The sequence below is a fragment of the Mus caroli genome, chromosome 19 (genome assembly GCF_900094665.2).
Source record: "Mus caroli chromosome 19, CAROLI_EIJ_v1.1, whole genome shotgun sequence".
Taxonomy (NCBI): Eukaryota; Metazoa; Chordata; class Mammalia; order Rodentia; family Muridae; genus Mus; species Mus caroli.
This window is the reverse complement of record NC_034588.1, coordinates 22283753-22300561: the sequence shown is the minus strand read 5'-3', so window position 1 is coordinate 22300561 and position 16809 is coordinate 22283753. Positions and strand designations below refer to the sequence as shown.

The 16809-nt window shown below is 43.0% G+C and overlaps 1 protein-coding gene across 3 annotated transcripts in view; it reads right to left on the bottom strand.

The window, feature by feature from the left end:
* The window catches only part of Dock8 (dedicator of cytokinesis 8), a 203828-nt gene that overhangs the window by 40401 nt on the left and 146618 nt on the right, over positions 1–16809 (bottom strand). For all 3 annotated transcript variants that reach the window (XM_021151299.2, XM_029472366.1, XM_029472365.1), the window contains 6 exons: positions 15329–15478; positions 12770–12883; positions 8298–8453; positions 6579–6718; positions 4337–4506; positions 1490–1629 (listed from right to left, as the gene is read on the bottom strand). In XM_021151299.2, coding sequence (XP_021006958.1) covers positions 1490–1629; positions 4337–4506; positions 6579–6718; positions 8298–8453; positions 12770–12883; positions 15329–15478 — 870 coding nt within the window. The remainder of the gene's footprint in view (positions 1–1489; positions 1630–4336; positions 4507–6578; positions 6719–8297; positions 8454–12769; positions 12884–15328; positions 15479–16809) is intronic.

The window sequence follows — 16809 nt, the reverse complement described above, 5'->3', positions numbered from 1 at the left end:
TCAATACCAGTGATGCAAAGGGGCTTTCTTGCTGCTAAGATCTCCAAGGACTTCTTCTTCAAGATGGCCAGTGGAGGACTGGAAGAAAAACTAGCCTGACCAGATACCATAAAATAATCCAACAGTTCATAGTTCAGTTTCACATCAAGAGCATGAACTGGTTAGCCCATGGGTCAAGTCTTTGCAAAGCCATCTGCAATGGGACCTACACTAAGATTCACTTGAGTGTGGGTGGGTCCTCAGGCCATGTGCTGTAATAGCCTTGGTGAATGGTCACTACAGAGCGCTACTAAGCGCACTTGCTAAAACTCCTAACACCAAGACAGGTAACAATGTGCAGCGGACCCCTTGCTTCATGTGGTGCACCTAATATCCGGTGGCCTGTGGCAGTAACATTGCAATGAGGAATTCGTGAACAGTGTGAAGAAAATCTTAGACTTAGATAGAAGTGACAGAGGGCAAACTTGCTTTCATTTAAGCTATTCTAAGTATGACCCTAAAAAGGGACAGTCTTCCGCTAGAACTCCACAGGGACACGTTTTAATAGGCGAACTTCACCTTCTCTACTCCTTACAGGCAATTAATATAAAAGGCACACACTGCCCTGAGCAGGTAACTTTGGTAAGGTGGACGATTCAGAGGTAGAACGTGATCTAAGGCACTGTTTAGTGAGTTAGATTAGTGTTGCCGAGTCTCGGGTGTCCTGTTTCCCTGCTCTCCAACCCTCCTGGGCAAGGGTGAAAGGGGGCAGAGATGGCTAAGTGCTAGAAGAAAGACATAAAAAGTCAGCTAGTAAAGAAATTGTGTCAAGACACTGCCGTTTCAGAAGTAAACCAAGCGAGTTTGCCGCAGATTCAGACATTACGTTGAAATGCAAAACAAAATTGACTGCGGGGCAGTTGCAAACCCCAGGTCGCCCTAGGCTCATCTCTAGGATCAAGAAACAGAGCCTGTCAAGCCAATTAAGAACAAAACAATAACAACACTGAGCTAGAAGCTGAACTGCTGCTCTGACAAAGTGCATTGGCAAACAGGCGATTCCCACCTCAGCAGCAGCAGAGGTATGTACATTCCACAAAGATTCCCCTCTGTTGGGGGACAAATCTCCTTAGACTCCCTGGGGACCTAGGAAGGCTGCCTTTTGTTCTGGAGGCTTTTGGAGCCTTAGTCATTTATTGGAGGCGAACAGTAATACTAATAAACACATGGAGGAAGCCCCATCTACATCCTATGCAAGGATGGACACCTTGGTTTGATCTTTTCTGCAATTTCAGACTCCCCAGATTCAGCTTGACACATTGGGACTGGCTAACCCTGTCACGTGCATCTCTTGCTCTTGTTCCCGTAGCTCTCTCTGATTGGAGAGTTTCACAGATTCCTGTATTGCAGTATTGAGGCAGAAAGCATGTCTGTTCTAGGCTGGGTTCTATCAGAAGTCAGGAGGAGGCGACATCAATAAGAAATATACTCAAGAAATAGACACACATACCAAGGAAGACAGCATTGCTCCACTGGTCTTCAAATTAAAGTGATTCCCTGCTATGGCCAGGGCCACATTCTGGTTGATTCCATTGGCCACATCTTGTTCTTCATACGAACCACTGGCACGACTCCTTCCACTGCGAGCATCTGCCATTAAACATTCCCATGTGTGATGTCAAGCCAAAGACCACATTTCCCCGTCTTCACCCCGACAAGCGAAAGACATATCTTACTCACTGAAATCAGCACGTAATTCAAAACCAGATATATATCTATATGAATTATTCATATATAAAAAAGCAGACAGGCTTAAAAAACAAAATGTTGAGCATAAGCTTAGGCTATGAGCTAATTTTTCAGATGGTAAAAATATAAAAGTTTTTAAAGTTTTGTAATACTTTTGCTAGGTTATGATATTCTGTTTTAAATAATGATTTAATAAAGTATAACTACAGAATAAGTACCCTGTAGAAATAATATGTCACTATAGTAAATCCTGTACTAAATTACTAAATTTCAAAAGTCTAAGCAAATGCTAATTTATTATTACCATATGCATATCTGCTTTTACTGAAAAGCCAAACTTGTCAAAGGTCACTTATGGTAATCTATGGAGCTGAAGTTTGAATTTTAGATATATCTTTAACACCTTTTTAATTTTTTAATTTTTATCTTTTTTATTTTTAATTTTTATTTCCATGTTTTGCAACATGTATGTCTGTATACCACTTTCATTCTTGATGCCCTAAGAGGCTAGAATAGGGCATTGGATCCCATGGAACTAGAGTTACAGGCAGCTATGAGCTGCTACATGGGTGCATGGGATCCTGGGTCCTCTGGAAGAGCAGCCAGTTCTCTTAAACATGGAACCATCTCTCCAATCTCTCCAGCCCCATGAGATGTATCTTTAAAAAGAAAAATAAGTTTTTTTTTAAATTTTATTTTATGTGTAGGTGTTACTGCCTGCATATATCTGCATGTATGTATGTGTGTGTACCCCTTGTGCATTTGGTGAGGTCAGGAGAGGGCATCAGATCTTCTGGAACTGGAGTTACAGGCAGTTGTGAGGTGCAGGGAACCAAACCCAGATCCTTTGGAAGAGCATCAAGTACGCTTAAGTTCTGCGCCATCTGACCAGACCCTGAGCTGTCTTTTTAGATGTTTATTCTTACTCCATGTGTATGAGCGTTAGCCCTGCATGTGTGCATGTTCACTGTAGAGGACATAAGAGGGTGTCAGATCTTGTGGAACTGGAGTTATAGACAGTTGTAGGCCACCTTGTCGGTGCCGGGAACAGAGTCTGGGTCCTCTGCAAGAGAAGCAAGTGCTTTTTTTTTTTTTAAGATTTATTTATTTATTATATGTAAATACACTGTAGCTGTCTTCAGACACACCAGAAGAGGGCGTCAGATCTCATTACGGATGGTTGTGAACCACCATGTGGTTGCTGGGATTTGAACTCAGGACCTTTGGAAGAGCAGTCAGTGCTCTTACCCACTGAGCCATCTCGCCAGCCCGAAGCAAATGCTCTTAACCGCTGAGCTTTCTCCTGCTGATTTACAGGAGGGGTTTTTGTCATTGTCATTTTTAATAAAGGAGAGAAATAACTACTTCCATAGGAGTGCTTGCTTCTCACTCTACGATGTGCATGAATTAGACGTTCTAGGCGATTGGTCTCTTTCGTGAATCTGTTTGTATATGAAGGATGTGAGACTATGTGTGGTCATTCGGAGGGAAGGAGAGGACCTTGGGTTTTGTTCCTTGGGCATCACCACCTTTGTTTTTCCTGGCTGGTTGACTGGATTGTGTCCAGGGATCTTCCTGTCTCACCTTCCCAGTGCTGGGATCACAAGTGCATAGCACCAAGTCAGAGGTTTTTATGTGAGCTCTGAGAATCGAATGCAGATTCTTATGGATGGCCAGCTTTTTACTAAAGATATCTCCTGAACCCCAGTCTCATTATCATGTGAACTAAATAATTGCTATTGTCATGCTTTTACAAATGATTTAGTCAAGCATGCCACTGTACTAGGAGGAAGTGGCATGGTTCTCTAAGACTCACTGGTTCATGGTTCAGATGGTTCTCTGAGACCCACTGGTGACTGCCTTGTAAGGATGGCTAGACTCAGGCAGGCACTCTCCAGACTCTAGCTCATTCATCAGTAACCTCCAACATGGTAACCTCTACAATCTCATATAGCAAGGACTGCTTGGAAGTGACCAGGATGCTGGACTCCCACCTATACTCTCTGGTCCACACTATAATAGGAACATAAATCCAAGATGTGGGGATTTTTTTTAAAATTTGTGGTTTTTTTCTTCTAATTGTACAATTGACCTCTTATTGCCAAAAGCAAAGCGTCTTCTGCTGCTGCGTAATTTTCCTAATACTGAAAGACTCCTTGGATGGTGTGTCAGTTGGTTGGTGTAAGAGCAAAAGTTGTTTGATTTTAACTACTCCCTCGTAAGCCTCAGGAAAGAGATGAACAGGTTTATTTGAAGGCATCAGAACAGCGATCCCAAAGGAGAGTAGTTAGCTCTGTTATAGTTCATCCTTTTGGTGCAGTGGATGACAATCATAAACTAGTTGATCAGTGAATGAAGAACAGATAGTTTCTGATATATATGTGTGTGTGTGTGTGTGTGTGTGTGTATATATATATATATATATATATATATATATATAATTGTGTGTCTTTAAAAACCTGTCTGGGTAAAAAAAAAAAAAAAAAAAAAAAAAAGCTTTAGTGACCACTGCTGTGAGGCACTGACCAGCTGGTGAGAGCCCTTGCTTCCTGTGTGAGAGGCATCTGGCAGGGGCCTCACTGTTCTAAGACAGGAGACAGATCCTTACCTGTAAAGTCATAGAGCTGTGGCAGAGCGTCCAGAATGATGCCGACCAACGGCAGGTAAAGGGCGGCGATTTTGACTTTCACTTCCGGTTTGAGACACCGTGGATCCAGGTCGTGAGAGCACAGAAGGCTGTGGATGGCACTCACGGCTTTTCTCTGTACTCTGCTAATTCTGTGGACAGAATAATAGAGAGAAACCAGGCTATGGGGAGGGAGACCCTGTCTTCTTAAACCAGAGTGCCCAAAGTATCCTGGACAATTCTGTGACCATGTGAAAAAGAAAGCAAAACAGAGTAGAAGACGGACATCCGGTGTTCCCATCCTGGTCTACTCTTTAGCTTGCTGTTTTCAGATTCATCATATTGTGTAAATCCTTCATTTCTTTTGGATACTGAGTAATGTTCCATTGTGCACAGAAAATAATTTCACCTATCCATTCATCAATTGATGAACGTTTGGGTTGTTTCTACTTTAGGACTATCACCAATGACGAATGCTTCTGATTTTTGTGTGGTGTAAGTATCTATCTCTTGGACATATATCTCAGACAAACTACTATAATGGGAACTCTATTGTTTTACCTCTAAAGAACAATGTTGCCCTCCTTCCAGCGGTGTCTGGGTGCTATATATCTGTCTTTTCTTTTCTTTCTTTCTTTCTTTCTTTTTTTTTTTTTTTTTTTAAGAGCTGGGGATTGAACCCAGATCTTAGCACATGCTAGAGATCTACCACTGAGCCACACCCCTGGCTGTCTGTCTTGTTTATCAAACTATTCTAGTAGGCAGAATGTGGTATTTAATCATTGTTTTAATGAAGCATTGCCTAGCTGTTAGAGATTCTGAACACCTTTTCGTGTGCTTATGACCACGCATTCTTTGGAAAATGTCTATTTCAACCTTTTGCTCTTCAAAAATATTAGGAGCTTAGCATGGTGGCACATGCCTCTAATTCCAGTACTGGGGGTGGTGGTGGTGGGAGGCAGAGGCAGGCAGATCTCTGTAAGTTTGAGGCCAGTCTAGTTTACATAGTGAAGCCCGGAACAGCTAAAGCTATACAGCAATATCCCAGCAATGATTTTAGAAGAATCAAAACCAGACGGCAGGGATGTCTCCAACTGGGACAAAAATAGAAAATTAAAAACTATTGCTACTGTGAATATAAAAGATAGTTTCAGAAATTACTTAAAGCCATGCTATTTATTAAAAACAAGTAAGAAAGTGAAAAGGGGGGGTAGTTTATATTGCAAGGCAAATTTTCTTCTTTCAGGACCTTATCAGTATATATCCTAGGGCACTTTTTGATGCTGAGAAAATAAGTTAGTTATAGGACAGAAAATTCTGAGAAAACTGGAATGTCGTTAGAGCAGAGAAAAGATGACAGAATACAAGCCATGAGCCAACAAGTACGTCCAGGCACTGCCATACACTCAAGTGCTCAGGAATGGACACAGTGAGAAGATTCACGAGACCCATGCCTATGGCATCTGCCTTTGCCTGGGAAGGCTTGCCCATAAGAAGCGTCATCTAGACCCAAGACAGCTGCCTTCTTCACTGTCACTTCCTTTGCCAGCCTCAGACAGTGGCATGCTTGTATTTATTTCGTCTCTGTGCTCACTTTGTCAGAGGTGACCTTGTTAGGGCTGACAGGATAGCTTAGTGAAGGAGCGCCTGCTTAGTGTGTACAAAGCCCTGGGTTCCACCTCAGCAGCCTCCCCTGCAAAATGAGTTTGCCCTTAGGGAATTCACTCAGCAAAGCATTCTCTGCAAATTCTGCTCAAACAAGGGACTTTAAAAAGTCTTTCTGAGGCAGGTATGGTGATGGTGCACACCTTTAATTCTAGCACTTGGAAGGCAGAAGTAGGTGGATTTCTGAGTTTGAGGCAAGCCTGGTCTACAGAGTGAGTTCTAGGGTAGCCAGGACAGAGAAACTGTCACGAAAATAAAAAACAAACAAACAATAGACATTTGGGGCTGGGGATGTGGCTCATTGGTACAGTACTGGCCTACAGTGTGAGGGGCTCTCAGTTCAACTGCCAGTGCTGTAAAAACAAGCCCATTTCATGGATCTTCTAATCGCCTTGCCTCTCTATACTCCACCAGTACCACTTTCTTAAGACAGGAGTGCTGCTTCTTGGAACTAGTAGGTGGTACAGTTCTGAGGTCTTGCTGTACACATAAGAAGTTGAACTGGGAATGATGTTAACATTTTTCCCTTCAGGTTCCATTTAAGGCATCAGATACTCACCCATCCCCTTCAGCATCCAGGGCGACAGCCAGCTCCGTGAAGAGCAGCCCTGTGAGGAAGTGCTGCTGCCGGTACTCCGGGGTCAGATCGAACATGCTGGCAATCTTTTGGTCCTGGAAACTGGAGCAGGAGCTTGAGTTCTACAGAAATACCAATAGCAGCTTTGTGAGTATGAGGAGCTGGAATTAAAACAGTGCTGGCTTGCATTTACAGAGCTCTGGCCGGACGGTGCATGCACTGACTGGCCAACATGAACATGAATATGAAAACTAGGCTAGGGGTCAAGCTTAGTGGTGGGACACGTGCCTGATATCACCAGGTTCCCAGAACAGCAAAAAGGGAAAAACAGAACCAAAAAACCTAGCTAATCCCTTCCTTGCCTGTCTGGTATTAAAAGTTGCAGATGAACAGCCCAGGGTACATGTGGACAGAGAAATAAGGACTGTACCCAGCCCCGCGCTGAGGTCTGTCTCCCCAGAACCCTTTCTGAAGGTCGTCTGAGCACAGTGTCTGGATGTTGCTAGCCTGGAACCAGAAGTGGTGTCTGCTAGGATAATGCCAGAGTTGGCAGTCCTAGGCCATTCCTGTCCCGTGTTCTTACTCCAGGAATGTGACATCCTTCACCGGGGACCGCAGAAGTAAGTGTCCCTGCAAGTCCTGGAGCTCTGCAGAGTAGGGGCCCTGGGTCTGTCAACTCCTTAGGGCAGCCAGAAGAGGAGCATGGGCAGAGGACCCAGGGCAAGGTCAGCGTGGGGAAGTTATAGGATTCAGCCCACAGAACAGACGACAGCAGACAATAATAAGTCCATTTGGAATTGGTCCTTGCAAGTCACGTGTGTCCCAGATCACATTATAATGGTCATGGGGCTAACTTCAGGTATATTGTCTGGCACAAATAGCTACTACTATGACATTATTATTATTATTAGTTTTAAATGAAGCGTCACTATAATGCTCAGGCTGATCTGGAACTAACTCCTGGGCCCATGTGATCCCCACCCCCATCCTCTTAGTCCTGGAACTTAAGGCGCTTATCACTGCCAAGCCTTTCCCTCTGTACTAGTACCAAGGATATGCAGCAGAATAGAATCTAACACCATCCTGAGATATCTTGCCTACTGCTGTCAACATCTGCCTTGTTTCCCACAGCTGGATTAGGGCTATAAAATAGCATTTCTTTAAGGGTTTTCCAGAGGACACTAACTCCTTGAGAAACCTCTGGTGCCGACGCAGTAAGGACATCCCCACAGTCAAATCCTGTTGGGAATCATTTCATCTCGTGCCCCTCCCCCTCTGCAGTTCTTCCTTTATAAGCTGTCTCACAAAGAAACTAGGCTAACACAGTGCTTCTGAATCTTGCTTGACTTTGCAACCCTGCATTTGCAAACATATTAAACCTGAATTTGCACGCTATATTGTACAATAATTGGTTAATGTCGACGGCGGAGGACTTGAGACTTAACCTGAGTTTCTTCATTTTCCTAGGCTTACAGATTTCTTCCTACATAGTTAGCCTCCTTAGAGACCCTTGGGCCAAATTACTTGATTTGTAAATGGTCAATTTAGATGCAGCTTCAGGGAACCCTAGAGCCCATATCTGGATCAACTGATCTGGTTTGAGTAGCGTGATTTTCCTCTAATTAATAAGATAGGAGATGCACGATTGAACTAAGCTAATTAACAAAGCAGCTCGCCCCTTTCCTGTAGTTAGCAGACTACCTGGGAGGATATGGAGGGGCAGGGAGATGCTGGTGCGGTGTCGGTATTCATGAAGAGGAGGTTCAAGTTGAGGTAGTGCTCATGGCTGCAGAGGATCCTCAGGAATTCAAGCCGCATGGAGATGAGCGTTGGAAGGATATTCAGCTTGGCTGACAGCTGGAGGGAAAGAGGCAGAGGAAAGAATGTTTAGTGTAGGATAATGGGAGCAGAGTTCAACAGACACTGACACACTCTTCCTCTACACAGACAGACATCCATTGGAGGAAAGCTTAACCTTGAGAGAACAACAAATGACGTTTCAGGAGCTCCAGCCGACTTTTATTTACTACTATTCTTAACAGCGGGCCCCAAATGGGAACTCTTGCTCCAACCTTATGGTGGCTAATCAACACTACAGCCAACCTATGCAGAAAATAAGCTTGAGATACCAGCTTCGGCATAGCGCAATGGAACACATTTCCTGCAAATTCAACTGTGTCTAAGAGGTGAAACTACAAACTGCCACCAAGAGGTGACAAACTGACAGTGGAAGACAGCATTGCGCATGGCAGGAGGCTGTGTGCTGTAGGTGACCTTACTTTTGTTTTGGAAGGCAAGTGGCCCCACCCCGCACAGTCATCCATGTTCTCCTGCTCTGGGATCACCTTTCCCCGCGTCCATTCTGAAGCTTGAAAACAGATGGGCTTATACGTGATAGGCACACAGTGCTCTGGAGCCCAGCAGTTCTGAAATCCTTGCTGTTGTTCACTCTGATGGGATCTGCCACAGGGCAGGCAGGTGAACATGGAGGATGGGAATGCCTCCCTAGGAGTCTCTTCTTACCCAGGACATCCTTTGGGAAACTTAGGGGTTGATTTGGCTTGGAGATGGGTGTTATAAAAACAAGCCAGGGACCACCTCTCTCTGTGTTGGCTCTAACTCGTGTGGTTCCTTACTACCGACACACCAGCATACACCAAAACTGAAATTCTACGCATTCGATTATTTGAAAATCAGCCCCCTAAACGATTTTTGAGCACTTAAGGGAATTTCCAATACAAAAGAATTAATTCCCTCTGATGATTTGAGAGCATATAAGAAACGGAATAAAGTAATAGCAAGCTTGGTAATTTAGGATTCCCTTTTATGAAAGTGTGTTGACAGATATGTGCTATATTTGTGTTTTGAGCATGGTAGCCTATGAAACACAACACATTTTAATGTTAACTCTGATCTCCCAAGCCCCAAGTGGATTTAGACAGCGAGTATTTCATATTTTCTTGAAAGAATTTTCAATGCATCAATGTTTATGATATATACTAATATTTCTTACCAAAATCTCCATAGAATTTAAAGGGCTTGTATTAAAATCAGTTATCTTTTCTTGACTATACCAAAATTTGTCAGTTTGGATTAATCTTCACATTTTTAGGGCATGGAAGTTTATGAATAGACTCTCTAAGAAACTTTCTAAACAGATAATTTTGTTAAACTAGGACAGAAATGTTAACTTCAGATATTTGAAAAAAAAATACACTAAGTGAATACAGACAAAGTATTGTGGGTCAAATAGTTTAATATAAATATTAAAAATAGACCTATCTATTTTTAAACTATTTTTTCCAGCTAAAAATGGTCTCAGATCTATTTTATTAGCTATTAACAATATTAAGTTTAAAATATGAAGCTTTTGATAGAACAGATACCTCTATATGTGAATTTATTACTGTGGGTGTTAAGCCTTATTTGAATATAGGCTAAACTCATTGCATAATTCTCGTGGAAGTAGGTCTACCCCACCCCATTTTTTTAATTGGATATTTTCTTTATTTACATTTAAAATGTTATCCCTTTCCCAGTGTTCCCCCTCCTGGAAACCCCCTATTCCACTCCCCCTCCCCCTGCTTCTATGAGGGTGCTCCTCCACCCACCCATCCACTCCTGCCTCCCTGCCCTTGATTCCCCTACACTGGGGTATTTATTGAGCCTTCATAGGACCAAGGACCTCTCCTCCCATTGATGCCTGACAAGGCCATCCTCTGCTACATATGCAGCTAGAACCATGTTTAAAACTATTTTTTGAAAGCATTAAACCTTTTTTATTTTGTAATTATAAAATAATGCATTTTTGTATTGGAAGAAGTCACAAGAAAACATACAGAAAAAATTCAAATTCTTTTAACTCCACAAATAAGAAATCTGCAAATTAAGAAATTATTAATATATCTCTAAAATATGCCTTCCTTATAACCTCAAACGCACATTAGCTGTTTGATATATAATTTAATACTTAAAAGCATTGTAGCTAAATTATTTAATAATATTGCTAGAATGCTCTCTCTTTAGTTTCACATAATACACTCTTACAATTTTTAGTTAAGAAGAAATCACTTGACAGGGATCGTCTGTCTTTTTTAAGAAAAGGTTGCACTATGTAGCCTTGGCTGGCCAGAAAGTCTATATAGACCAGGCTGGCCTTGAACTCACAGACATCCACATACTTCTGTCTCCGAGAATGCTGGGATTAAAGTTAGCCACTTTATGGCTTTAGTCAGAATTTATGGCTACTTAATTAACAAGTTGTTAACTGTTTTAAATTACATAAGCACCAACAGTATCTGCTAAGAGCTCACTGTGCAGCTCTGTGCAGTAGTTGTCCCAAGCAAGAATCAGACAGACCTGTGCAGCTGCATCTCACGTTTCCTATGTGATGCTGAGCAACAGCAATGGGTTCACAAATTCAAGGGTCTTCTCGTATTCCCCTTTAAAGAGCAGCTCAACGGGTTGTGGAGATGATGACTCAGTTGTTAAAGCCTAGGCTCACAACCAAAATGTCAAGAGCAGCTCAAACCCAAACAGAATTCCAGCCTTTAGTTTCTACTTTGCAGAGCTCAGGAGCCCTCAAGGCACGGCTGTTTCCTACTGAGAAGGTAGAGCCTACAGCCCCTCCAGTAATCTGACCCAGATTCCTTCCTACTGTGCCTGCAGAGCAACCTCACCGGTTACCCACTACATAGACAGACAGACAGACAGACAGACAGACAGACAGACAGACACACACACACACACACACACACACACACACACACACACACTAGAGTGAGCCTGAACTTTGGCTGCTCCTGGTTCCCCTGGATGGCAGCTCCTTGCGGGAAGCCTCTGGATGGTTGACTGGGCAGAGCTTTTTTTCTCTGGCGCAGCCCAGTGAGGCTCCTGTGTCTCCTCTGGTCACATCTTTCTCCTCGATAAGGAGGTACCACACCCCTCAAAGCCCAGCAGAGAACCCTTGCATTTTGTAAACAAGGAAACCAAGAGTCACAGAGCTGACATTTAAAGCCATCCCATTACTAACTGTTCCGAGTCTCAGTGATGGTGGCGGTGATGGCAGCCTGGGAGAGGGGGTGGTGGTTGTTGTGGTTGTGGTAATAGTGGCAGACATGGTAGCCATGGTGAAGAGAAGAAATATGGAAGAAGATGTGTAATAACAATAGTATGTTCTTATTGCCAGGATATTCTGATAAGAGACAATCAAGAAAGAATTATGTTCAAAACTTTCGGGGAGAAAGCTGGGCAAGGCGGTGCATGCCTTTAATCCCATCACTTGGGACACAGGGGGTAGGCTGGTCTCTGAGTGCCTGGCTTACATAGTTCTAGGGCAGCTAGGGTTATATAGTGAGACTCTGGCTCAAAACAACAACAGCAACAACAACAGCAACAGCAGCAACAACAACAACCCTCTGGGGTAGAGTTATCACTTGTGCCGCATTAAAAAACCATGTGCTTCATACTCCTGCAAATTCAATCCCAGTTCATCAGATTTTTAAGATTAGAACCTCAAACCACAATTTAATTAATAATTCCAATGACTGAAAAGAAACCTTATAATTTGGTTTCTCCTTTCCTCTCTCTCTCTCTCTCTCTCTCTCTCTCTCTCTCTCTCTCTCTCTGTGTGTGTGTGTGTGTGTGTGTGAGAGAGAGAGAGAGAGAGAGAGAGAGAGAGAGAGAGAGAGAGAGAACTGCAGGTCAGGAGAATGCCAAATGCTCTCTTCTGTGGCTTTCCAGCAAGCCCTTGGGATCCGCCTTAGCTCCACTTCCAATGTCTGTCTCCAGGAACACCTGGGTGAGAGGCTTACGTCACCAGCTTTTAGGTGGGTGCCGCAGCTCTAAACTCAAGTCCTCACGCTTGCACATGAAGCCATCGTCCCCGTCTCAAACTCTGGATGCCCTGATCCAAGATTAAATGCACAGTCCTGTGATTTCTCTGTTAACTGGAGCAAGTCACGCTCCTGAGAAAATTCAGTTTCCTCAGACTGACTTGCTGACGGCTCTGATGCATGCTCCAGGGGTTCAGGCGATCCAGGGTAGCCGAAGGACTCGCACACTGTACAAACCGTGAAAGTCCAAGATGTGTGGGGGTCACACTGAAGACGGCAATACTCGGTCACATAAGCAGTGGGTGGGAAGGGGCTGAGCCGCAGCTCCGGGGTGCTCACCTGGCTGCAGTAATGCTTGATGAGGTTGAACACGAAGCCTCTGTCCATGATTGACAGGAGGTCATACAGGAAGAAGGCCAGGCTGATGTTGATCTTTTCTGCCTGCTCGCTTTCCTGTAAGAGCAGCAGAGGCACACACCATACTGTTTAGCCCTGGACTGGAACTACACTGGGAGAGGAAGAGACTATTACATTGGCCCACCATCCTTCTGGGTGAAGTATAATTCTAGATGCATTTTTTTTTCCCATCGGTCTTGTTTTGTACATGCAAAATTAGAGGTATGTAATCAACTCCATTCCATATATACAATTTTGGGCTGTGAATTTTTACATTTTAAAATTTTATTTATTTAACAGAAATAATTTAAAATATTTTTAACTTAAAAAAAACCTGTTACTATCTAGCTCAGGCTGGCTTTGAATTTCTGATCCTCAGAATTTCTGGTCTCAGCCTCCTGATTTCTGAGAATATAAAAACCTAGATAATTTTTTAAATTTTCAAATTTTGTTTTTGTTTTTTGAGACCGGGTTTCTCTGTGTAGTCCTAGTTGTCTTAGAACTCACTCTGTAGATAAGGCTGGCCTTAAACTCAGAGATCTGCCTGCTCTGCCTTCTACTGCTGGGATTAAAGACGTGTGCCACCAACACCCAGTTTCTGGCTAAAGATTTTTTTTTTTTTGGTTGGGGTGGAGTGTGCAGACTAACTTGAAATGCTTTCATTATCTTCAAAGAAATAGATTTAAAACATATTCTAGGTTTATTTATCTTATGTATATGAGTGAGTATTCGTAAGACATCACATGTTTCTTTTGGTGTGTGTGTGTGTCTGTGTGTGTGTGTCTGTGTGTGTCTGTGGGTGTCTGTATATGTGTGTATGTCTCTGTGTGTGTGTGTGTCTGTGTGTGTCTGTGTGTGTGTGTCTGTGGGTGTGTGTGTCTGTCTGTGTGTCTGTGTGTGTGTGTNTGTGTGTCTGTGTGTGTGTCTGTGGGTATGTGTGTCTGTGGGTGTGGGTGTGGGTGTGTGTCTGTGTGTGTGTCTGTGGGTGTGTGTGTCTGTGTATGTGTGTGTGTATGTGTGTGTGTGTCTGTGTGTGTGTATGTGTGTGTCTGTGTGTGTGTCTGTGTATGTGTCTGTGGGTGTGAGTGTCTGTGTGTCTGTGTGTGTGTATGTCTGTGGGTATGTGTGTGTGTCTGTGTGTGTGTATGTCTGTGTCTGTGTGTGTCTGTGTATGTCTGTGTGTGTGTGTCTGTGTGTGTGTGTCTGTGTGTGTGTGTATGTGTGTCTGTGTGTCTCTGTGTGTGTGTCTGTGGGTGTATATGTCTGTGTGTCTGTGTGTGTGTATGTGTGTCTGTGTGTGTGTGTGTGTGTATGTCTGTGTGTGTATGTGTGTCTGTGTGTGTGTGTCTGTGTATGTGTCTGTGGGTGTGGATGTCTGTGTGTATGTATGTCTGTGTGTGTGCATGTGTATGTGTGTGTGTGTGTCTGTGTGTATGTCTGTGTGTCTGTTTGTGTGTGTGTGAGAGAGAGAACCAAACCTGGTCTTCTCTGTAAGAGCAGCACATGCTCATAACTACTGAGCCACCCCCCAGCTCCCAGGAGATAGCGTCTTAAATCATAAGGATTATTTTTAAAAATCCAGTCAGGATAAAAGGGCTTAGGAATTTTTTCTTTTCCAATTAGGCAAGGTTCTCATTCTGAAAGATATTAGAGTCATACTTGGGAGAGTGAATTTTTTTCAAAAATCGAAGCCAGGCTAATTTTTTGTTTTTGTACGGTTTTTCTGTTTTATTTTTCTTCTTATTTCACAGTGTTCTTATTTATGAGATGTTTACATAGTGAGTTCCAGGACAGTCAGAGCTATAAGGTAAGACCCTGTCTCAAAAATAAATAAATAAAATACATAAAATAAATAAAACATCAAAATATGTAAATAAAATAAATATAAATAAATAAAACAATCTAAATTACATATATTTGTGTGGCGGAGATAAATACGAGTTATGCCGCATATGCAAAGGTCAGGAGACAATTGCAAGGGCTGGTTCTCCACTTTGACCACACAGGTTTTGGGGCTTGAATTTAGGTCCCTCAGGCCCGGTAGCAAGTACTCCATTCTCAGAGCCATTCTCTGGCCCATGACATTCTTAGTTACGTATGTTTTTACATTTTAATTGTGGAATGATTTCAAGTTAAAGACTGGTACAAAAATCATACCCTACACATCAATACTTTACATTTTACAAACCATTGTTATTTTTCTTTCTGTACATAAATGTATTTTTGAAACCATTTTCAAGTAGGTGGCAAATATCCACTATGTACTCCATTAAACTGCAGACCGAATCTCTTGAGAGCAGCAGTGTTTTCTCTGATAAAATCATTTAAATGATCAATCGCATTGCAAAGTCTTTACAGCAATCTCCAGCCACACCCCGGAGAATAGGCCAGCATATTTTAACTGGTGTTATATTTTAACTAGTTTTCCCATGAGGTTTTTATTTTGTTCTGTAACACGGTCAGTCAAGGCAAACAATTTATAAATCAGAATCGCACGGCTACCTTCTGAGGTTTCACTAAAAGGGCTGCTATCTCCGAGGTGACCACATTAACAATGGTAGTTATGTCATCTTTGAAGCGGTCAGAAAAGCGAGTCCTCCGAAAACTGTCCCGTTTATCCAGGTTATGGACATACTGTGCCATGCTTTTCACCTACGGAGGAATGGGACAATGTCAGTACAGAGGTTGGTGACGCGATTGTACAACATACAAAAGGGGACTGACTGGCTTGAAGGAAATCTTTCATGATGGACTTCCTGATACTTTACTGGTGCTGGTGGTGTCCAAGATGGCTCTGAACTAGGAAATGCTTCTGATGCGCGGAATGGTTGCCACGGTGGCTGGAGGTGGGCAGTGTGTCCTCCTCTTGAGCCCAAGTCAGGGGCTCCTTTCATGCTGCTGGCAAAACCTGAAGCTTAACTGATTAGCCTGGTGTCAGAAAACACCCCCCTCCCCGACAGCCTCCATCCTGGAGACAGAGTGAGGCTGGGTCCTCAGAAGCACACTGGCTGTTACAGTACATGATACAAGACAAACAGGTACTACTTTATAATGCTGTCTTGGCGTAAAGTCTTTTCTTTCCCTGAAACTACAGTAAGGAGAACAAGAAAGAAAGGCCCCCTCCTATATTCAGTTTTATAAAATCAAACTTTTTTTTTTCCTAAAGCAATTCTATAGTTCACATCGAGTTAATCTCTGCTTCTAGAAATTAAACTGCAAACTATATCATGGAATGATCAGGATTTTGTTGGCTATCTAGAAATTTAACCATTATATAGAATGCTGCCTCTGAAGGATATGTTTTTAGATGAGTCTCATTCTGAAGCCCATGTTGGCTCATCTTCTAGGGAAAATTATGTTTTGAGTTTTTTAAGCCTAACTTACAGTTAACCAATCTATTAATCAACTGGTATCTAGTATAATAACAGTTTTATGCCTACTATTTTAAAATCTAGACCATGTATAAGTTTTGGGTTCCTCCTGGGCCAGGAGATTCTGGCGTCATCCTTTGACATCACCAGAGGTGGAGTCTTACAGTTGGGTGACTTTGCTGAGAGCTATTTGTGACAGTTTGACTGGCAAGATTGGGGTGGTGGTTTCTGCCAGCTGTCAACTTGACAGGATCAGAAAATCACCTAGGAGCCAAACCTCTGGGCAGGATTCGGTTAACTGGAGCCAGGAGGTCCTGTCTGCTGTGAGTAGTACTGTTCTGTGGCTGCTTTCCAGGCTGAACAAAATGGGAAAAGGCAGCTGAGAACAGTATCAGTCAACTGTCTGTTTGCTGACCGCCGATGCAATGTGGCCAGCTGTCCCACGCTCCTGCCGCCATGACACCCTTACCCTGATGGACTGCATCAGTGAACTGTGAGCCAATATAAACCTATCTGTCCTTCCTTCCTTCCTTCCTTCCTTCCTTCCTTCCTTCCTTCCTTCCTGCCTGCCTGCCTGCCTGCCTGCCTGCCTGCCTGCCTGCCTGCCTTCCT